Genomic DNA, 23671 nt, shown 5'->3' with positions numbered 1-23671 from the left:
ATAGGATTGAGAGTGGCCAATTAAAAATGCTTTAATAACTCCCTCCTGGCCAGGGGCACCTCCGGCGGCTGTCACAGGGCTACAGCCACAGCACCTTTCACATGTTTCTTGTGGGTGCAAACACTGCCTTTCTGCCATCCAGACATGCTGTGCCCAGCTGCTCGCCATGGCCATACGCAGCTCCCAGAGTCTTCCCTCTGAGCAAAGAAGGACCCACTTCTCCCCCTTTCCTCCAGGCCAGATCAATGCTCAGTGCTTTTCTGGCTGGTCACGGCTGCCTCTTGGGTGTCCTATGTAATCTGTGTGCTTGGTTGACTGAATTCATGCAGTTGATGATACAATTACAAGATAGGAATTTTGGTTTTCTGGAATGATCAGGTGTAATGAAAATAGTTCCCTTTTGATAATTTCCAATAGGAATGTTGTCTTGTCTAAGGCTTGCAGCTGGTTACTCTAGGTATAGTGGACTGCAACTCCATTAGTTAATTCAATAGAAATTTTAGCAATTTTGCAATGTCTCAGAATCAGAGTGTGAAGCAGCTGTGTGTAATTGTATAGTAGTCTTTAATTGTGTAGCCATCTGTAATCGGTTCTGACTTAAATCAAGCAGCTTCATGGATTTAAAGTAGCTAAGTTTTTCCCAGATGAGAGTGTGTACTCAGTTGTTATTGAGATACAGTTCACTTAAGCTCCTTGGCAGATTTTCAAATGCCGTCAGAGGGATATATAAAGGTCCATTATAAGAAAAGTTAAGATGTGTCAGATAGTTGAGATGCTTAAACGCATACAATAACGAGATAGTTCTCCCTGAAGCCTAATTTTTGAAGGGAAGAACTTCTTGGTTCAGACGTTACTGATGGAGAAATCTCATTCAAGTTTAAATTTAAAATCTTTACTTCAGGAATGTTTTCAATAAATAGGAGGTTCTGTTCCAAACATGCCACCAAAAAGTATTGTTTGTAATAGCTGAGGTCTAATACCTCAAGGTTATATAATTTTTTAAATGCAAAATAACTGATGAAATCCAATTTGTTAAGAGATATGTAAATATTACAGATTAAGTGAAAAGATTAATTCAGTGTCATTGAAAGCCTCACTAAGGACATTTGAAGACAAATTCAAACAAGCTGTATCCTTATGATCTTTAAATTGATTTGCACAAATGAATAAAATATTTTTTAGACCCAAATTCAAGACTTTATGATATGATTTACAATGCTAATCTTCTGAATAGTACGTTTGCTCTTTTTCACTATCAGAACATGTTAGTGATGCATGTGACTTGGTTTTCTACTTCCAGCTGTAAAGGTAATCTGTCAAGTTGCCTTTTTTCTCATATATTTAAGAAAAATACAGTTTCCTTTGTTTGTGAGAACATTTTATTTTCTTTCAGGCATAGGTCTGTGAGGTTATTAAATTCCTTGAAGACAGACATGTCAGCTTTTCTAGTAAAGTTTGGACTAAGATCAAGGACATTTAGCTTTTTAAGGGTAAATAGAAGTTTATGTGTGCTTTGCTTTGCTTTGCTTTTTGAAAACACCCTTTATCATATAATGACTTCAATGATAACTTCCTCTAACTACAATGATTTTAGAGATGGTAAATGTTGAGAAAGGTTTTGATACCATGAGTAGATCTGCTTCTGGTAATTGAAAGATAAATCCTGCTCCTCCAGAGCAGATGAACTCTGTACAAGCTCTCCGGAGGCTATCACCCGCGTGAAGAATTCAGGTGCAAAAGGGATGCACTCGCAGCTCTGGCAGTTTCTGAAAGCAGACAGAAGCTATTTGGGGGAATCAGAATTAAAGTCTGCTTTGTTAAGGATGCATTTGAACAGGAGGGTTTCCAGAGCAAGGTTCAGATGGAAAAGTATCATTGAGGCACTATGACTCAGGTCAAGGTGCTGTAGAGGTACGGGTAGGCAGGATGGCACCCAGGTCACGTTACTGTGGGACAGTGACAACACGGTCAAGTGGTTGAGGGTGGGACAGCCCAAATTCTGTGGGAAAAGATTTTCCATAGGGATCACTAAAGCACCAATTCTAATCCCCACTGATTTCCTTCAAGACTGTGGTGCTGAGAAAGTGTTGTAATGGAGAAGATGCTGCCGGACATGAGCCTCAGCCGGGTAACAGTAGGCGAAGGCCTCTGGGTACCACCTTCAGTAATCATTGCCATTAACATGCAGTTCCTTTAACTTCTTTAACTTGAGAAAATTGCATTTAATCCATACAAAGGCTGGACACCTCTCCTGGTTAGATTCTTTGGGCTTAACGTGCTAATTCCAGTCCAGTATCAAAATCTGAAGGTTCTCAAAATTGCTAAAATCCTCTTGAGAAATCTCTTCAATGCTCTCAAAATGTCATGATTTTAGGATGCACTGTTTCTCTAGTTCTCCCAGGCCTTGCTTAAACTCAAAGCTTGCTGATGCTGCTTTTCACATACTAAAACAAGGTATTAATCCTGTAGTACAGACCAAGCTGTGCACTCATAGTCTGTATTAAAGTGACTGACGTGAAGTTAGATTGCACTCTGGTCATTGACTTGAGGGCAAGCAAACACCTTCACATGAATAAAACATGTAGGAAGTATTGGCATTAGCTATTGCAAGCCTTCAAAGCCTCTCCAGTAGATTAAGAATTAGCTTGAAGGAAAAGCTTTAGTGATGAAAACTGATATGAAGTCCTCTACACTGATAATTCAAAAATTATTCACATTAACAGCTGGATCACATGCAGCAACAAACCTGAAACATAATGCAATTCTCTAGCATAGTTATTCCTACACAACACTGTCATGCACAATCACACAGATTAAAAATAACCCAAACCACTTTCATAATTAACAAAAAAAGATTAAATATGGATTTATGCTGAAGGAGATAACTGTTTACTTGTAGAAATGACAAACAGATGCTGACAACTAATGCAGTGGTTTTACTGCAGTGAGATGAAGGAATGTGTCTGGATATGCAATACAGGCGTGTCTTCTGCATCATTGTAAAATGACATGAAGATGTTTTCCTGGATATGCTTTTATTTAATGCATATGCATATGGATGCATATAAAATATCTCATACTGAATATTCAGCATGAGATATTTTGTCATCTAAAATGAGGACAAAACATAATGACTAGAGAGAATATAGACATTTGAGATTAATGTTGAGTCAATTTGTTTGCTCTGCAGAAAAAGCCCCCGTAAAATAGGAAGTGAAAGTGAGATAAGGGAGGAGATCAATAAAAAGTGTTAAGAAAAGTAAGAAATAAAATCATTATGTCCACTTGATGGGTGGGCGGGCGTGTGATGATCAGCAGGTAGAGGAATGAACTAGCCGTCTCAACAATACTCTTTGTCAAGAACAGAAATATATCAAATTCAGATTCCGGTCATGCTCCAGTTTGTACTGTTTCATTCTGCCAACATGCATTTTCCATTCAGTTATGCTACAAGACATTTTCCAATTCTGTCCATGAAAAATAACTGCATCATATTACTAAGGCACAACAGCTACTGTGCTCTGCTGTAGGCTTGACAACATATTGAGAGAGAGAGAGACAAGACACAGAGAGAGGGAGAGGGAGAGGAGAGATAAATTATCAGAAATTCTTTTAGTTATCAGGAATTTATAAACAGGAGTTAATATAATTTTAGACTATTTTTTCCCCTGCACATTATGCAGTATAAAACAAATCACAACAAGTCACAGTTAAGGACACATAAAGGAAGACTTGGAAACGAGAGGGAAAGAACATAAGAAATTCACAAGGCAATGAGGTATTAAGTGCTCTTTGCATGATATCCTGATTAGCTTATCTTTCGTTTAGGTGGAGATCTGTGTAGACAGATACGAAAAAACGGTTGAGCCTGGTGGCCAAAACTGTGAGCTTTATTTTTACCAATGAAACAACATTAGAGAGCACTTGGGAGTCTGCAGCAGGTTGTCTCATGAAAGGACAGTCTAAACTGGAGAGTTCGGCAGGTGGGGGCACTCACACTACCCCTGTGTAGCCCCCCAGCGCAGGATCCTGCAGGAGGAAGATATCTCCCCTGGGACTCCCTGGGGACAGCCTGGCCTCTCCTGGGGGGAGCTGCTTGGGGCAGGATTTGGGTTTGGGCACCCTGAGCTGCTCCCTCCTAATTTTGTCATGCAGGCCAGCTGCCCACAGAGGGGGCAAGCAGAGCATCTGCCCTTTTCCCTTGCTGCTCCTCCACTCATGGTATCACCCGCACTAGTTCGAAGTCCCTTGCCATGAGAGACTAGAAAAGGAGAGCTTTTCTTTTTCTTTTTGAAAAGAAGAACTGGCTTATCCAAGAGAAATGACTATTTTTTCAATATACATTAGTAAGTCACTCATTGCATGTAAAATTACTAATATAAGAAAATACTTGAGAACAGTGCCAGACTCGGACTGTCGGTTAATTTTTTTGTTTCTGAGAATAGAATACTACTTTGAGAAAATATGTTTCTTTTGTGCTCTTAGGTTCCTCTTTCTTTAGAGCTAGTTATATATTTAGCTTGCCTTAAAAGTTCTGTTTCCTGAGGGTTTTTTTTTTTCCTTTCAATATGTAAAACATTCTTTCCTTTTTTTATTAACTGATTTTTAAACTGATTTTATTAACTGATTTTGGTATGCTGTTGACAAAAATAAATGAAACTGGGGTTGTTTGAAGAATCCTTGTTGTGGTCCATGACATTAAAAATTACTCTTTTTTTTTTTTTTTTTTAAGCTGAAGGTTTTTTGGATATACGTGTATATATACAGATACATATATTAAAAAAACTGCTCTGGGATTAGTGTCCTTGATCACAGACCAGAGCCTCAGAAGGTCTTAGCTGCTGCAAAGCTGAGCTCCACCACGGCTGCTCTTTGCAGAGGTGGTTGCTCCTCTTTCTCTGTCACCTGCAGAGCTGCCCCCTCGCTGGCAGGTGCTCTGGGACTGGGGATAGAGCTAGAGAGGGTGCACATCACCCCTCAGAGCCCATGCATACCCACACATACAGCCACATCAGTCTCAAGGAAATTCAAAACCAAAAAAGATTAGCTTTTCTGCCAGGCACTTTCTATGACTGGATCTCACTTCAAAGCAGGGTTTCATTCACAGCCAGCCATGGGAAGCCAAAGTAGAGTCTGGGAAGGAGCTGAGTGAATCTCTTGTCTTTGATTTACTCCTTAAATGCGTGTGACAGCTGTGACTGAGAAGTATCTTACAGACATTGAGGATGTGTTTACGAAGCTTTGCCCACGCTTGTAATGTTACTCCTTTTCTTAATTGGAACAAGTGAGAAAATAGGATGTGTAGGGTGGAGGGTAAGTATTACACAACTAAAGTAATGTCATAACTTATTCTTTATGTATATCAGTTACTCTGGGATATGTTTCACAATGTTTACAAAACTTAGAGTTATCCTTCGAAGTGCAGTGTGTCCCTCTCCCAGCCACCACTGAGCTGAGTTGACTACCTACAACCCACTGGCAGCACCCTCACCCTTCCCTCTCCCTTTCCAGACCCAACTGAGGTGCACATCAAAACCAAAAACCGAGACGGTCATCCACAGGAGGGGCTTCATCTTTTCTCATGACAGATGCTAGAATGGGCCTCGTGTAGAATTACAGGAGATATCCAGGGTGAAACAACAGGAAATGTGGTTCCAGCGATATCACAAGGCTGGAAGCCAAAGCCACTAGTTGCTGCTTCCTTTTTCCACCGCACTGGTGTCTAAGTTTCCTGGAGTTAAGTATAGGCTATACATCACTTCTCCTTCCTCTTCTTGCAGCAGCCCAGATTGCTGGTTGGCTTTCAAAGATGAATAGTCCAGCTCTGGGATTTTGATGAGCTGATGCCACTGCTACATGAGGTGGGTTTTAGGACACAATGGCTTCTGTCATGGTGACGCTGTGGAACATCTGAGAGGAACATGTGAGGTGAGAAACCACAGGGATGGTTTGAGATTTGTTTTTCCAAAGGAGCAAGGCTCAATACAATTCTTTTTTTGGAAGTTCTTGCTTTTGCATCACGAATGGGAGTTCAGGATAGATGATAAACAAGAGCACAGCTTAGTGATTGAGTTTCTCCTAGGTTAATACTAGAACTAAAAATAAGATAAGTCATAGTCCAAGGTAATTAGGTCATTAGGTTAAGAGATTTTGCTATGAACAGAATGCAGCATTCAGCTGCAATGTTCAAGAGCATAATCTTGTATGAATATAATTCTTCCATATAGACTTGTGGATCTCAAATATTCTGGGTAAATGATAGGGAAGAATCATGTGCAAACAAGAAAACAAGAATATAAGGTAAAAACTCTCTTGTTTTATGTTTCAGGAATTTTTCCTTTGTTCTTGTACACTGAGAGCAATTTGCCACTGAGGGATGTCAGTTAAAAATCAGATTTCAATTGAGTTCTTCAGTTAGCAAAGCAAAAGCATACAAAAATTAGGGCAGGAAAAGAAGACATATTCACAAAGAAGGTCTCATTGACAGTTTCTCTCTTTAACTGAAAAGTACTACATCTGCAGGAAAATACAAGACTGGGCATGTGTGTTTTTAAGCAACGCATACTTCCAGAACCTCTCACTCTTGTGGAATCTTAATAAAATATTGATAAAATATATGACACCAGAGTTGCAGATATTACTATGCAGAGCATGACATAGATAAACCCAACAGCTAGGACAGTGAGACTGGAACTTATCTTGTAAAATGGAAGAAAATATGCAGAAAAATATTTAGAAACCGAAAGTGGGAACCTTCTGTTTTACAAGCTTGCCAGCTCTTCCGTAATTATATAAATCTGTTGCCAGTCCTTCAGTAATGCCATTGCTAGAAAAAGACTGAAACTTTATTTCCGCAAATGTTTCTGAATTTGCACTGGCAAAGATGGTTTTGATTTTGTGGGTGTTTCTCAGTTACCTGAGAATTTTGCCATTAGCAGTATGTCTTGGTAGCAATAAAGGAAGGAAAACAAAGTGCACAGAGGTAAGGCCATGGATTTAGATCAGTGGCTATTCTTATACCACGTCTTTGGCTCAGGACTGTATATCTTGAACAAAGATACTCTCCCACCAAAACAAAAAAAACCACCCCAGTTTTACAAAACTTAGTAGGGCTTCCTACTGTCTCATACTTTGCACACCCAAATTAAGAATTTCTCACCAGATACACATTTGATTCTCAATTTTTGGCTATGTTTCTGATTAAATAATTCCATGTATAAATAACCTCTAAGTGCTCATTAACCAAGGAATGCATGCAGGTTGCTTTTATAAGTTGCATATCCAGATTCCCTTTTCAGTTTCAGCAGCAGCAGACGGACACAGTAGAAATGATTTGACTTCTCTGTGCTTTATTTTTCCCACTTACACTCCTGGAGATAATGGTGGATTAATGGATGTGTCTTTTGCATTTAGACACACAACTTATCTTCCCAAATTAGGAAGCTAACTTCCGTACATACTCAAAGAAATTAAGCTCCTCCATAGGCAACTGAGAAGAATTATAACCTAAATGACCTGAATATCTTGTTCAGAGAAAATGGAGAAATTTGGCCTGTGGCTGATTTTTCCAGATGAACAGCCTATCACAAAGCTTATTTCTACATGCAGATACTTTCAGAACAAGACTGAGAAAATGAAAAGGCAGGTGTTATTCGGAAGACAAAAAATATGGTCATTGTTTCGGAGGGCTTATTGCCCCAGAATGTGACCTACTACAGACCAAGGGCTCCTGATCTTCACAGAGTTTTTTTAAAGATGCTGTTATGAAGTTCCTTTACAGGATATCATGTTTGCTACGCAGCACCCTAACTTTATTGCACAACAAGGGCCTAAGCAAGCTAATGTTGAAATTAGACCTGCTCTGACCTCCAGAGGTCCCTTCTAACATAAATTATTCTCACAGGGAGACACCTGCAAGTTCCTCATATGTCAGTTCTTAAAAATAGGGAGATCAAAGAGACAAAAGAGGATTTTATATTCATATAAACCTATGCTATAAGTAAGGATGTTTCTTGCCAGTTTTCATTGATTATTATTCTGGTGCCACAATAATGATTGTAAAGTAAATAGCACATTTTTCTGCCAATTCCACAAGAAATGTAAAAACTCGATAAATTTGCCAATATTCCTCTTCCTTTCTCTTCTTTCTCCTTCTTCCACTCCATGTGTGCTCTTTCCAGGCCATGTAGACTACATACCAAGCCTAGCCATTGTACAATTTCTGTAAGCAAACAGCAACTGATGAAGAACAGCTTCGGTCATCATGGTTGGTGTTTATAGTACTTCAGATATTTTGATGTCCACATGACACGGTTATTCAAGACCAACTTGCCACTGACTGCACAGGTAAGACTGGAGCAGCAGCCACCTTGCCTAACTGAAAGTATCAGCAGTGCAGACACCTATATCTGAGCTAGTCACCATGGGAACTCTTTACAGCTAATGGAGAGAAAACCTACTTTGGGGTTGCAAGTACTTTGACCCATCTTAAACCTCTGCATTAGGATGAGATAAGTGATATTCATAAGATGTCTCTATCATCTCACCTCTGAAGGGAGAATGATGCATAGACCTGTTAATGCAGCTGTAGATGTCTACATTTAGGTTAGCTGAATGCCCTTACCTCCTCCTCCTCATTGACCTCACATCAGATCATAAGCTATACAATTGTGAAACCCTGAGATATAGAAACCTCAGGACTCTTCAGTGTTTTGTAAATTCAGACACTGCTACACCAACTAGGCAAGCAAGCTCCTAAGTTAATATCCTCATACAGTTAAAGCAATAAAGCAATAAATTCTTAGTTTGAATCTGTCAAATAACTCCTACTTTTTTGGTGGTGCTCCATTATATAAAAAGATTCCAGGAGGAATGGAGGGCATGCTTTAAGGCATTTCTTGGCTATAAACCTGACTAATCTAAATTGAAATTGTTTTTCCTGTTCAAGAAAGACTTAGATGGAGCTTGTGCTCACCAATGAAATGCTCTTAGCTACTGTGTATGAAACTACCAAAAAAAAGCCTCAAACCCAGTTGTTCTATGAGTACAGTGGTGATCTTCAGTCTGCAAAACACACATGGTCCAGGACAGTATGTGGCCCCCTTCTAGCACACCTGAAGCATTCAGAGAGAAGGATGTAGGCCTGCCTCAGCTAGTTGGGCTGGTACCTCCTCCCTGAAGCACGGTAACTACCCAGGGCTGTCACAGGACACAGAAACAGGGTGAGGAGGAGGACAGGAATTGTCGTCTTTAGCTAAAAAAAGAAAACTTGCTGTTTCAGTCTTCCTTGACCTCTCCTTATTCCTCTGGCTGTGTTTTTTGCAGGGCAAGGGTGCAGGTGTCAAGAAGGGTTTTGTCACATGAAAACTGCTGTGGGCTCTTCTCTGGGCGACTCAGACGCTAGCTGAGAGCACTGGCCCCGGCGTTTCCCACTGCAGACCACAGCGCCATTCACTGTCTCTCTTGGATACTCACAAAAGTGTTGGTGCAGCATCCCTGGCCTCTCTGCAGTCTTGCGCTGCAGCATGCATAAGCCCCTCGCCATACCGTAAGTTTGGACTTTTGTATATATACGCATTGCTACTCACGCCATACCCATCCTCTGGATGCTTCTCAATAGAAGAGGAGAAAATACTTCTCCCCTCAACCTCGGAAAGGCCAGGTGAGGTGACCTTGTGCCCCTGCCCTAATCAACTGGGCTGAGAAAGAGGATCTGCTCCAGGTAGAAATGGTGTGGGGAGGCAGAGGGAGATGGTGTGGGAGTAACTGAGGAGCAGAAGTTCCTGTTTCAAGCAATACCTTATGAAGAGAGTAATTTTGCAGTTCATGTTATCATATTTAGGGATACAGATTGTTTAGGCTTGCAAACAGAACCATCAGAGAGATACATTATTAAAATATAACCGTAAAACTCCCATTTTTCCAACCAGGCCCTCCTCTTTTTCCTACTTCTGTTCTTAATCAATAAAAATGCTGTGACAAATTGGGAGGAAAAAGCCTTTGTTATCTGTAATATTATTATATGAAGCTTGGTTTTCTCGTTTGTGTTTGTGTTCTTGTCTGTCTGGTTGCCTACAATTAGATCAAAAAGGGGCTATTTAAAGAAAGGACCAGGCAGAACAGGTGAGGAAATGTAGGAGGCAGCTGAAATAAGCAGGTTCAAAGCAGTTAAGAGTGTCGGTTCCTTGTCTGTGAGAGCGGTCCTCAAGACTCATTGCCAGAAAAGAAAAAGGGCTTTGAGAGAGAGGGGAGAAGCTGCCCGGACTGTGCTGCAGACAGGAGCACCTGGCAAGGTGAGACCACGCTGCTTCTCCTGAAAAGGAGATCATCACAGCAAGCAGGGAGCCCACACACACCCCATGCCATGCACAGAGGCTTAGGCTGCCATTACAAAAGGCTTCAGCTGAAATACCGTCATGTGTTTGATGAGGCTGTGCTGTGAACCAGAGCGGGGAACAGACCCAAGTGTTTATGTTTCTGAGCAGTGTTTCTTCCCTTTTTCAGGATGTCTCTGAAGTCAGACCCGTTCCAAGCTCAGGTTTTTAGTGGTGCCCCAGCAGCTACTCTAGGGGAGGGACCTGCCTGGGGAACAAGGAGGTGAAGGAGGGCTTGAGGCTGCTCTGGAGCACCACAGCACAGCTAAAGAAACACTGGGATGGATGCTTTCCTGCTATGAGTTGGTCTTACATGTTTTGCACTTTGAGTGACTGGAGAAAGCCTGGGCAGGCGGAGCCAAGTCAGTCACTTTAGCTTGTCCTCAGGCCTCAGCCCTGGCTGGACCTGCTAACACCATCCCAGTTGATATACAAAGGGTTGTAACACAGCACCTGGGTGGAAACGGGGAAGGCGAGCTCCTAAAGCTGACAGTACAACACTGGAGAGGAGCCCTGAGTCCTCAGGGAGGAGCCAGCTCAGCCAGCAGCCAAGGAGGCAGGTGAAAGGCAAAGTGAAGAGGTTGCTTGGAAATTATCAGTAAATGCTTCTTAACTTCTGTCATGCCCTAGTTTAGCTGTCTTTTCCTCCGTTCTTTCTACCTCTTCCACTTACTCTTTTTTCTTTTTACCTTCCTTTCTTTGTCTCTTCCCGCTTCCTCTTTGTTTTACTTGATTTTCTCCATTTGCCTTGTGCCTCTCCCTCAGCCTGTCTGCTGTGCTGCTCCCCCTCCTCGCTCCCACGCAGCAGCTCCGTGCACAGGGACTCCCTTTATCTTGTAACTCCTTCTCACCCACAACCTGCAAACCCTTCTGAATTTGTTTCTCACATACCTTCCCATTTTAGCCCATACACGTTCTTCAAAATCTCTTCAGATTTATGAGCTTTTTGACAATGCAACAGCGGGAGAGCTCCCATACCACACCCCAAGCCCCTGACGGTTGTCCCACCAGAACTTCCTTTCCCCAGCGATTAGGGCTGTTGCCCACTCAGACAGAAGTGGTAGGCTCAGCAGCTGTAAGCCCAAGATTAAAAGACAATCATTCTTACATTTTCCCGACTCTTAAAATCGAAGCGTGAGCTTTGCTTGGGGTATTTTCTGAGACAAATGTGTCGGCAAATGCTTTTCTTGCTTTTTGTAAACACACCAAATACAGAAACTCGAATTTTCTAATAAAATCACATTTACTCCAACAGTGATCTGAACAGCAGCAACTTTAGGCACTGCCAAACTCCTCCCGGCAGTCTGTGTACTAGAGTAAGCTGAGCCAGTGCCTCACCCACACTTGACCCAACCACAGGAGACGCTGGAGGCCTCCAGTGAACTGAAAGCTGGAAGTAGTGATTCTGTTCTAAACCAGGGATTTCCAGTGGGTAGTGCATCTTCTCTTGCTGTGCAGCAATCAATGCCAAACAAGGTGCATGTCAGCTAAACATCTGTCCTGGCAACAGTTTCTGTTCAATCTTGTCATAGCAAAACAAGTGAACTATCAGCTTTCGGACTAATTGTGCATTTCATTTGGGGGTACAATATCACAATTACATTTATCCTCCATGCTTCAACAGTTTCTCCAAATGAAGTTTAGGATCTTTTGCTCACCATTCATCATAACAATATTTACAGGGAAGGGCAGAGCTAAACCGTTTCTTGGAGTAGCTTGTTGTAAGCCACGGTATTGCTCGTAGCTATTGCATTTTTCAGGCACTGCCAGAAGTAAGGCTGAGATCGAGGGTTAGTTGGCCACTCCAGGACAGAACTTTTGCACAGCCGCTTCCTCAGCTGGACATACCGGGACTTCTGCAGAACCTTCTCAAGAAATATCAAGATAATGACATCCATTTTTTCATCCAGAAGCCGCTGGTGGGCCATGTAAAATGTTGTCTTGAACCTGCCACTTTTAATATACTTGTTGGTGAGCACAAATATGGTCTTTTTGCTCAGCTGAATGCTCTGAGAAAGGTTGTCAAAGACGGGCTGCCCTGCGAGCCAGTCCCTTTCTTCCAGGCATAAATTGAACTGTCTGGCTTTTTGATCTTCCAGCCTTTCGACCAGTTCTGTCAGCACCCACTCATTCACAGCTGGATCTTCATTGTCATAGGCAATAAACGCATCGTAGCAAGCATCTGGTAAAGATAAACGCCGATAGCCCTTCAATTTGGCAGTGCAATAATGGTAACTATACCACACATCCCAGAAATAGAGATGGCTCGTCACTGTGAACACCATAAAGCCTAGGACAGTTGTAGCTGATAGAGCATACAGGATCAAATATGAGGTGTCCAGCTCACAGGTATACAGATCCAAGAAAACCACGCTCCTTCCTTTATGTGCCCCTGGGCCAGCACAAGTCACATCTGTGGCCAGAAGGGGAATGGTCACTTGAGTCTGATTGATCCACCAAACAAACCACACGGCATCACAATTGCACTTGAAAGGATTGCCATGCAAAAGCAGCATCCTCAGGTTGTTAATGACATTTTCAGGGAAGCTAGATTTCTTAATTATTTGGATCTTGTTTGAGCTGAGGTCCAAGTATTTCAACTTAAAAGCGCCTCTGAGAAAATGTTTGGTTAGCCTTTGAATTTGATTGTTTCGGAGCATGAAGTTTTGGAGCGTTGAAGAGCAATTGGACAGTTCTTGGGGAACAGTACTCAAAAGGTTATTGCTGAGGTCCAGAGTTACTAGTTTCTTCAGATAGCGGAGCTTTTCCCAGGTTAATTTCTTTATCCTGTTATTGGTTAAGTTGAGGATCTTGAGTTCTGGAGGCATAGCTTCAAAAACACCATTGGGCAAAAAACTGAGCGAGTTGAAGGAAATATCCAGTTGTTCCAGGCTGGTCAGATTCTTGAAGAATGACAAGTATCTAGCATTCCCATCCATCCATAAAACATCTAAATGATTTCCTCTGAATTCTAAAATTTGAAGAGACTGGCTTTCCATTCCTGTGTTAATAGAGGTAGAAATCTCATTCTCATTCATCATCAGCTTCTTCAGATGGGCCAAGTTTTTCATAAAACTAAGCACATGACTAACACCTTCTGCCAGAAAATAATGTTTGTTATTGCTCAGGTCTAGAATTTCTAAAAGTTTTAGCTCTTTGAAAGCAGTTGAGTATAGCAAGTCAATCCTGTTGTCAGAAAAATCCAGATATTTCAATCCAGACAAGTAATAGAATTCACTTCCATTTAAAGTTTGACTTATTGCATTACCTGACAAGTTGAGGCATCTGAGGAAACTAAGACCACGGAAGTCTGAGGGATTAACAAAAAATATGTTGTTTCTGCTTAAATCCAGAGTTTCACCGTATTTCAGGCAATCTTCCTTAACTGAAGATTGGTAGGAAGCAGCCTCTTTGTCTTTGGACCTGCAACTTCGCCCGTACTCATCATACCTGAAATAATGCATCTCTTGTAATAGTTTCCTGTTGTATTGCTCTGCTGAAATCCTAGGATTAGAGCAAAACCCATAAAAGTTGCTTTCACCTGAAGAAGGAGAAATTTTATTCACTGAGAGGTCTATGAATTTAAGAGCTGGGAATTCTTTGAACACTCTCAGGTCAGCAACTTTAATAAAATTAGTCCCAAGATCCAACACTGTTAGATTTCTAAGACTGAGCAATGGATCTAGATTTCCTTCTCTCAGTTCTTTAAAGACATAACCCCTGAGCCTCAGGGTTTCCAGGTTAGAGAGGGAGGAAAACGTCTTAGACAGATTCAAGGATGGAGAATACATCTGCAGTTGAAAATTAAAGGACAAATCAAGCTCTACAAGGCTGGGGATAAACTTCAAAAACTGAGCATCTCCAATCTCCTTTATGAGGAAATTTTGGGAGAGGTCAAGCTCTTTAAGATTCCTGATGTTTTTAAACCAGCTGCTGGGTATGCTCTGAAGAGAGTTACTGTGAAGTCGCAAAACTCTTAAATTTTTCAAGGAATAAAAAGCCTTTGAATGTATCTCAATTGTGTTCTTGGGGCAGGGAATACAAGGATATGGGGCATTATAGCAACGTGGGCAATTACCACTCAGATCAAGAATTTCTAGATTGTAAAGGGCACTTAAATCATGTTCTTGAATCACTTGAATCATGTTATTATAAATATACAATTCCTTTAAAGTAGATGACAAATTGGGTGGAATATGAGTTAAGTTGTTAGACTTCAGGGATAGTATTGTTAATTTTTTCAGCTCCAGAAAGGCTGTTTTTTCAATTTCAAATGAAACATTGCATGGATTGCGGTAGTAACAGTTCTGTCCCAGATACAATACTTCTATGTTTCCTAGCTCTGATAAATTGGCTTTTTGGATAGAAAAGATACTGTTCGCTTCCAGGCTCAGCAGACTTAAAGTAGTAGGAAGACCCTGGGGTATTTCCAGCAGCTGGTTTGCATCCAAATACAATGACTTCAATCTTGTCAGGGCAGCAAAACTGCCATTCTCAATCTTTGGTCTCCTGGTGCACACATGATCTTTGGGCCCCATTCTGACAGGCACACAGTTGCATCTGAAGTCAATCTCCATGAGGTTTTCAAGATGAGCAAAGGTTGTTGGATAGATATGGGGGATGTGATTAATACTGAGGGTAAGGTTGGTAGCATTTGCAGGGATCCCTCTGGGGACTTCCAGGAGACGCCGATCGGTGCAGTCCACTGTCACAGTACCTTCAGAGACTTTAACATCACAGGGTAAACTTTTGGGAAACCAAGCTCCTGACAGCAGCGTCGGAAATAAGAAGAGCAAGACAAATGGCAATGCATTTGACATCTTTGCACGAGGTATCTGAAAATAAGGAAATAGGGAGGTATTAGTTTAATGCAATGAGAACATGTCATAGGACATCCGATCAAGCATGTGCTGGCTCAGACCAAATATACAGCTAACCTGGGGTCCTGTCTCTCACACCGACTAGAAGTGGATGTGCAGGTAGGATTGTAAGTTTGGGGAAGGCATATGTTGGTATTTCCTCAAATGCTGTCTTTACTTTCTTATCATTAAGTATTGTAGTGTTAAGATAAATATCACTCTCTATATAACGAATCATAAAAAAAAATCTACTGAAAAAATGACAAGGCAGGTGATTAAAGGCTACGTGTCTGTGAATTTTCTTTTTATAAGGAGAAACAAGTGGTGTTAGACATCCTGCAGGTTGCCATTGTATAATAGCGTAAATGAGCAAGGTTAATTTTTCGAAGCATAAGAAAAATCCATAGTCACTTAAAAGCTAGTGTAAATTTTCAAAACCACACTGACTAATAGGTGAGTGCCTAATTTAATTTCACATTACAGAATCGGAAAAGACCTCTAAGATCATCAAGTCCAACCGTCAACCCAACACCACCATGCCCACTAAACCATGTCCCTAAGCTCCTCATCTACACGTCTTTGAAATACTTCCAGGGATGGTGACTCAACCACTTCCCTGGGCAGCCTGGTCCAATGCTTGACAACCCTTTTGGTGAAGAAATTTTTCCTAATGTCCAATCTAAACCTCCCTTGGCGCAACTTGAAGCAATTTCCTCTCATCCTATCATTAGGATCTCTCATCCTATCATTAGGATCTCATCACCCACCTCACTACAGCCTCCTTTCAGGTAGTTGTAGAGCGCGATAAGGTCTCCCCTCAGCCTCCTCTTCTCCAGGCTAAACAGCCCCAGTTCCCTCAGCCGCTCCTCATAAGACTTGTTCTCCAGACCCTTCACCAGCTTCGTTGCCCTTCTCTGGACACGCTCCAGCACCTCAATGTCCTTCTTGTAGTGAGGGGCCCAAAACTGAACAAAGGATTCGAGGTGCAGCCTCACCAGTGCTGAGTACAGGGGCACGATCACCTCCCTACTCCTGCTGGGCACGTTATTTCTGATACAAGCCAGGATGCCTTTGGCCTTCTTGGCCACCTGGGCACACTGCCGGCTCATGTTCATTATCATAAGGATTCTTCCTCTAGTAGGTGTTAGAATGGATGTATGGTTGACCTAAGCCAGCCAATGGCTATACTTTCATATGATTTAACACTAGTTTGCATTTTCACTGTCCAGTAAGGACAGAGGGCCACTCTATCAATGCGAAGTGTAAAAATGAAAATCAAAGACAGGTTTAAGATTGAGCATGTCCCATAAAAGGCTAATAATCAGTAAATAATGAGAGCCAAAATCCTACAGACATTTAAAGAACCTTCCAAAACATGCTCTCTGTCTGTCAAGTCTGTGGTCTTGCCTATTTTGTAGATTTGTGTGTATTATGAGAAGACCAATAAGCTTTTAATATTTCACAATATACTAGTTACTTCCTCAGCAGCAGTCAATGTCAAAGAAACCCTGTCCCTCTGGCCAGAGGCAGCCAGCCAGGCAAGCAGGCTGCCAGGCTTGGCTTGCCTAGCACAGGCAGAGGGGCCATGACCATTTTGCTGCCTTGCACAGCTTCTTAACTGCCTGTGTCTGATGTTGGTCAAGAGATTTAAAGACAATAAAACCCACAATAATCAACATCATAATTTTTCCCTGGAAGACTCAGTGTTGAAGGCTTGGAGATGCATGGCACACAGAATGCTCTTAAACAACCAGGATTAGTTATGCATGGAATAATATTGACTACATGTGAATACGCAGTTAAGCAGCTGAAAATCAGATTATTAGGTAAAGTGTTCAAGATACCTGGAAATTTTTTTCTCTTTGACTGGGACACAAGAACATACAAAGACCTGCTCCAACAGTATGTGAAAACCCCGTTGAGTGTTGCCTAAGATATGCCTTGCAGGTGACACAGACTTGGAGATTAATTGAGGCTTCCTGTTGTATGTTCTCTGTACTTAGACCACTGTGTCCCCTGTAAAGCTTCATGTTTGTGCATTACCTTAGATATCTATGCTAAATCTACCTATGCATCTGTGTATCTGGAGGAGTGCTTTAGTGACTAGCAGGGCAGCAGATGTGAGAGAAGCCAGATCAAGTCTCACACAGCACCGCACTTCTGCTATCTGGATTCAACAGCCAAATGGAGTCACTGTGTGGATTCGTTCAGTCAGCTTTCGAATACAAAGTCTCAGTATGGAAGGAAAAATGTACAAGTCCACTGCAGATCTTGAATTTAGTGTAACCTGGTACTATACTACACCACAGCCTTTCCTCTACCATGATTTCCTTTCCCATTGCCAGGAAGTGCTACGGTGCTTTCTTCTTTTCAGCAGATCCACAGAAAAAAGGCAATGTAGTTAAATACCGCGGCTGGTAGCCATGACTATCGTTCATACAACTACTCAGGGAAAGGTAACCTGGACTAACCAGGTCGTGCCTGTGAATTCACATTTCATTATTTTCAACTCTTGTGAAGTCATTTGCTAAGAATCAAAATAACCTCCATTTGATTTGTAGCAGTTCACTTTGGAAACTCACCCAGAGAGAGGCCACTGAGTAAGACAGTTCACCAGTGTCTTCAGTACAGCCTAACCAATCAACTTTAGAGGATGATTAACTTTTCTGATTTCCTGATGTAGACAAGCGCTTGGATGAAGATGATGAATAAGAATAATCAGAGTAAGTGGGGAGCCAATTTGGAAAAGGTAAAATGCATTCATTTCCTCCCACCATCCTAGATTTTTTTTTAGAACTCTTTTTCCTCCACTAATGTGGGCAGGGATGTGGGAGGGAGAAGGAAAGGCTCTACTGTTGGTATTAATTACATGGAAAACTGAAGGTCTTTCTTTGAATGAAAAGGGACGTTGCCAAAGAAAAATCTGGATATGTTCTTGTAAATATTTTGCCTTCCTTCTTTTCCATTATGCATGTAAAAGACTTTATTAAGCTAATGAAAAAACAAAGAGTGCCTATCCTAACTGAATGGCCCATGGTGCCCCAGCTCCTGCCTACCTCCATCTCTTGCTTTACCAGATCAACGTACCCCAGGGCCAGGGTCGTTAGCCAAGGCAGGTGCCCATGGAGCACGGCAGAGAGGTGGCAGGGAAACCGCAGAGACTCTCTGCACTGCAGGACATGTCGCTCCATCACATGGATGCCATTTACCTTTATCCGTTGATGCATGCCACAGCAGACCGTGAAGTGCCGACCCCCGCCAGCCATGGACACGGTACCTGCAGCCACCGAGGGAAGTACTGACAACCGCCACAGACCAAACTCCAGCAGCCTGTCTTCCTTTAAAAGAAGGAAAGAAAACCACTGCTGCTAACTGGGGGTCAAACCACAGATTTGCTGCTCTTGAGGAAAAGTTAATTAGAATCAGCCTTGAAAGATTTGCTAAACAAAATTAAAACCCTCCGTCCAAGCACTAGAGTAGGACCTGGGCAAGGTGAGATTGCAGTCTAGATTGCCACAAACTTTCTACATGAACTCAGACTTGGCCACTTCACTCAGGCACCTAATTTTAGGCACTTACCCAAGTTCCTCAATTCATTGCCATCAACCTGGGCTGCACTGACATTCAAGAGAGAGCGGGAGAGAAGAGCGAGAGGCCCCTCTGCAGGCGCTGCTCAGCTCTGAAGATGAAGGGAACTCTGCCTGACTACACACCAAACAGAGACTAACACTGCAGGTTTAGGTGCCTAAAATTAGGTGCAATGAATCTGGGCCTTAAAAGTCTTCATGAATATGTCTGTAGGTTTCTTAAGAAGTCAAAAAATGCCTTTTGAGACGTTCGCAATGCTCAGATTTTGAACTCTCATGTATTGCAGTATTTTTAGGAACCTAAGTGTTGTCGCAGAGCCAGCCTAGCTCCTACCATCTTTGTGCTTCATTTCTTTGTATGTCCTTCTGTTTCCTGATACCTTTTTAATGCATTAGCTGTTTTAACTGTAAACTGTTACATTCTGGTGAAGTGTCTATTTGCTTGTGTAACACCTCGTGTCTGTTATAGTACCAGAACAAATAAAAAAGATATTGTTTTAATTAGAAGAAACAAGCAACACTGACTTGTGCAACGTCTTTGCAATGAGAAGCTAGTTTAGAAGTACAGCTAGGGTATGCATGCGAACTGTCCTTTTCTTTGCGATCTATGCTTGGCTTTATAAAAAGTTCAAAAAGCACTAATCTGCTGATATTAACTAGCACGTGCACAAACCCATAATGATTTAGAGTATTCTTCAAATATTCAGAAACAATACAGCTAGGTGTTTCTGAAGGAAGTTTTCCTGTATGTGTTCCATATGTATTTTAAAAGGTGAAAGAGGGATAAAGGCCAGAGAAAAAAGAACACCTCAGAAGTTATAGCAATTAGAAAAGACACTATTATACTCTTTCTATAGCACAGTAGTACAAATAAATGCTAGCCAGTTAGTATCAGCACAAATAAATGCTTCCCTTTCCTGTCATTATGTACTGCAGCTTATAACCACAATAGTAAATTAGAATATTTAGAAAGCAGAAAGGAGAATATGTGCTTGAGAGTCTTCCACAACAGTTCCAGTCAAAGAGGTCTAAGAGCAAATTTAAAATGAAAATTTAACCTACCATTTTTTGTGTGCTTCCAAGTCTGGCAAATTTGTCACTGGAGGAGACTGTAAATCAGAGCAGAAGAAAACAGTGTAAAAGAGGTCCCCACTGGTTCAGCTCAGGTGCAGAGAGGAGTATAACATGACATAACTTACTCAAGACAAGAGCAATAATCACTACTCTATCACTACTCTTCAGCTGGACTGCGACTTGAGAAATAATTAAATGTGAAACAACTGCTGCAACCTACTTCCTCAAACATTTGTGTTTAAAATTAAAACAACAGTACCTCATTTACTCCTCCCCCCATAAAAATAACTGAGTACTCTTATTTTTTCCCTTTTAAACAAATTCTCACATTACTCATACATCCATGCGCTGTTGTGACAAAAGATTTTTTTCCTTTTGGTCTCATATGCTGCAATTTGCTCTCCTCTTTGCTACTTTTGAACATGCTTTTCATTTCAAACTGTGTATTTTACCTAGCTACAGTGTCATACATAAAGAACTGTAATAAGACCTACTCCAAGAAGATGAATATCCAAGCTACAGGGAACCCCAAAGGAGGGTAACTGCAAAATGCTTAGCGACAGAGTGTAAGATCAACCAGCTAGGAGACAAACATGTTATATAAGGGTAACATTCACTTCAGAAAACTAAGATTTGCAGAAGCTTAAGTTCCTTCTTTTTTTCCCTCCTTTTTTAGTGTAAGCTGCACAAACAGAGAGACAGAAATTGTTAATTGACATTAACAATTTTTAGTTTTGGAGGTTTAGTCGTTTTTATTATTATTTGGGGTTCATTTCTGCTGCAAATACCTTCAAGAACTGAGACAAATCTCTTAAGCTGAATACTTTGTGGAAGAAATGTCTATTAAGCGAATGGGACTTTGGGGAAGGGAACCAAAAAAAAACAGGAAAAAAAGGATAGTAGTAACGGCATAGGAAACAGCATACAAAAAGGTGAAAACTGCATGGGAGAGTGTAGAAGGGACCAAGTTAAGGATTACATGGATAGACTTAAGCTGGTGATAATCCAGCGTTTCATGGAATATGAGGTCTGTTTGAGAGTTTCTTGCTTAGAAGTTCCTATGCTTAGCAGGACAGACTAGTTCAACGGTTAGGATATTTATTAGGTCGGGGGAGTTTTTTATGTCTTCTTTTCCCTCCCTACGTATTTTTCTTTACATTTTAAGTAGCAGTTCATAATTTCTCTGACTGTGGTGGAGCTGATGAACTCACTTCAGAACACTGGAATCTGAAGAATGAACAGGGAAAGAATTTGCAATCATATTTTAAAATTCCCTGGTTTTACTGGCTGAGTCCTATAGACATAAACAAAACCAAAAAAGTGTACAGCATCATTACCATTTCAATCAAGGCTTAGGAAAGGGCTCATTAATTCACTTTAGGTTCAGGACTGTATTGCTCACCTTTGTGCCTGATTACTAAAACTACTGTAATAAAGTACGATTCCTCTGCTATTTACTGGTAACTGGATTTTTCTTTTCACGCACAATGCACTGAGGTTTTCATTGGGGGTTATTATAACTAATGCAGATGTCTCACCAAAATCCTGCTGTGTTCTGCAAGGCCATTCAATGCATTTTTGGTAGGAGGAAAACCTTCATTGCAAACATCCTGCACTAGCTATTCCACTCCGAATATTTCACAGATTGAATGTCACCAGAAGAGGAAGTTAGCTTCCACTCACCTTTTTGTAAAGCAAATCTGCTTAATTAATTGTGAAATTGTACTTAAGAGAATGACTTGGCACAAGCTGGATTGTGAAAGTTGATTTCTTCAAGCACCTAACCACGTCCCTGGTATATGACACTGGAACATCGCTTAGACATTAGATGCTTAATGCCCACTCGCTTTGGTTGTAAGTAGGTTTTCTAAAGCACAGCGTCCAGTCCCCCAACCCTGCAATGTTTGACAGGTACTCAGTGTCTTTGGAGATCTCCCTTCCAGTCTATACCTATAAACTTCAGAAATTTTTATGTCTGTACCGACGCTTTGTCTTTTCTTTTGGACTAGGCTAATTTTATTTTTTCCTTAGGAACTCACTGTCACCCAGCCAAGAGCACATGAGTTTCAATTCCCTGCAGAGTGAAACTGCAACTTTAGCTGAACACTAATAGAAACGCAGAGTGCTTTTTTGCTTTTTTTTAACCTATGGAATGTGGGAAGCAAAATACAGCAATATTTCCCTTCAAAAGGTGGGTGTTAAATGCAGGGGAGCCCAGCAATCCAGAACTTCAGAACTATAATTTGATTTTTAGAGGCACAGGGTGTCACTGATTTACTGATTTTAAAAGTTCAGGTTTCCCTCGGACGTTGTGCAAAATCTCTTTTGGCTCCTGTGAAACACAAAGTAACTGAAAGCAGGAAAGTACTTACTACTACACCACGTGCTAGGGGAGTACCCACTAGTAACAACACATGTATTTTGCCACCTCTGTGAGTGAAGAATATAATTTAAAATAGAGCAGGAGTCTTTAATTGCCTTAATCCTTCATCTACAGGTTTGGTTTTCAGTTAGATTGAAATCAGACTGGTAAACATTACATTTTCCTTTTTTTTTTCCTTTTGTCTTCAAATGAAATCTTACAGGAAGATGCTTTAGTTTATTTATCAAAATCAGGATTCTACTATGTTTATCTTAAAGCTGGGTAGTTTTCTTAAAGTCTTCAAGTCTTGCAGTAATGTCTTTTCTCTAATGTGCTAACCCTCATACCAATAGTTATGATAGCACCCCACGTATTCATGGTTAATATGATGTTTAGTGTAACATTGCATAATTTACCCAGGAAATTATCAAAGACATAAGTTAAGTTGCTCAATTTTTGAAATACATAAGTTGGCTATTCAAACTGATGTAGACAGATGTACGAAAAGAACCACAAAGAGAAATGGATAGCAAAATTGAGGAAATGGTAACAAAATCACTTGCAGAAGCCTTAAGGGATGTAAAAATGTAGGATCCCTGCTGATAGCAGTTGCAGAAATATGTTTGCAGGCACTAAAAATAACCAAAACAATAAACAGAAGACAACAGTAGAGAAGATTGGCCTACAAGAAGGGCAGAGGAAGCTCTCAGACGTCTGGTGAGGGAGGAGACCCTCACAGATCTGCGCTAAGATCTTACCCAACTGCCTGGTGCACTGACGTATGACTGAGGGAACCACTAGCACCACAGAAATAGATTTTCGTATTTTTGAAAGCTGAGGCTACCCCAGGCTACCCCAGTGCCAAGACTGACCATTTGGTGTTTACAACAGGTTAAAACTGTTTGCTGAAAGCAAAGGCACCTGGCATTCAAAGAATGGAATGGAATGGAATGGAATGGAATGGAATGGAATGGAATAGAATAGAATAGAATGGAATGGAATGGAATGGAATGGAATGGAATGGAATGGAATGGAATGGAATGGAATGGAATGGAATGGAATGGAATGGAATGGAATGGAATGGAATGGAATGGAATGGAATGGAATGGAATGGAATGGAATGGAATGGAATGGAATGGAATGGAATGGAATGGAATGGAATGGAATGGAATGGAATGGAATGGAATGGAATGGAATGGAATGGAATGGAATGGAATGGAATGGAATGGAATGGAATGGAATGGAATGGAATGGAATGGAATGGAATGGAATGGAATGGAATGGAATGGAAGATCCCAGGGAGAAGAGCTCAGCACCTCCCTCTCCACTTCCCCTCCTCAGGAAGCTGTGGAGAGCAATGAGGTCGCCCCTGAGCCTCCTGTTCTCTAAACTAGACAAGCCCAAAGTCCTCAGCCA

General features: G+C 41.2%; 1 protein-coding gene across 1 annotated transcript; it reads right to left on the bottom strand.

The window, feature by feature from the left end:
* Nucleotides 1-11954: 11954 nt before the first annotated feature.
* On the bottom strand, nucleotides 11955-20090 carry TLR7 (toll-like receptor 7). Its single transcript, XM_009572361.1, has 2 exons — nucleotides 19882-20090; nucleotides 11955-15208 (listed from the first exon to the last, which is right to left on the bottom strand). Exons 1-2 carry the CDS (start codon nucleotides 19882-19884, stop codon nucleotides 12068-12070), a joined length of 3144 nt encoding a protein of 1047 aa, XP_009570656.1. The 5' UTR covers nucleotides 19885-20090; the 3' UTR covers nucleotides 11955-12067.
* Between the last annotated feature and the right edge of the window lie 3581 nt (nucleotides 20091-23671).

The sequence above is a fragment of the Fulmarus glacialis genome, unplaced genomic scaffold, assembly GCF_000690835.1.
Source record: "Fulmarus glacialis isolate BGI_N327 unplaced genomic scaffold, ASM69083v1 scaffold42482, whole genome shotgun sequence".
Taxonomy (NCBI): Eukaryota; Metazoa; Chordata; class Aves; order Procellariiformes; family Procellariidae; genus Fulmarus; species Fulmarus glacialis.
Note: the sequence above shows the minus strand (reverse complement) of the source record. Positions and strands in the feature narration are given on the sequence as shown.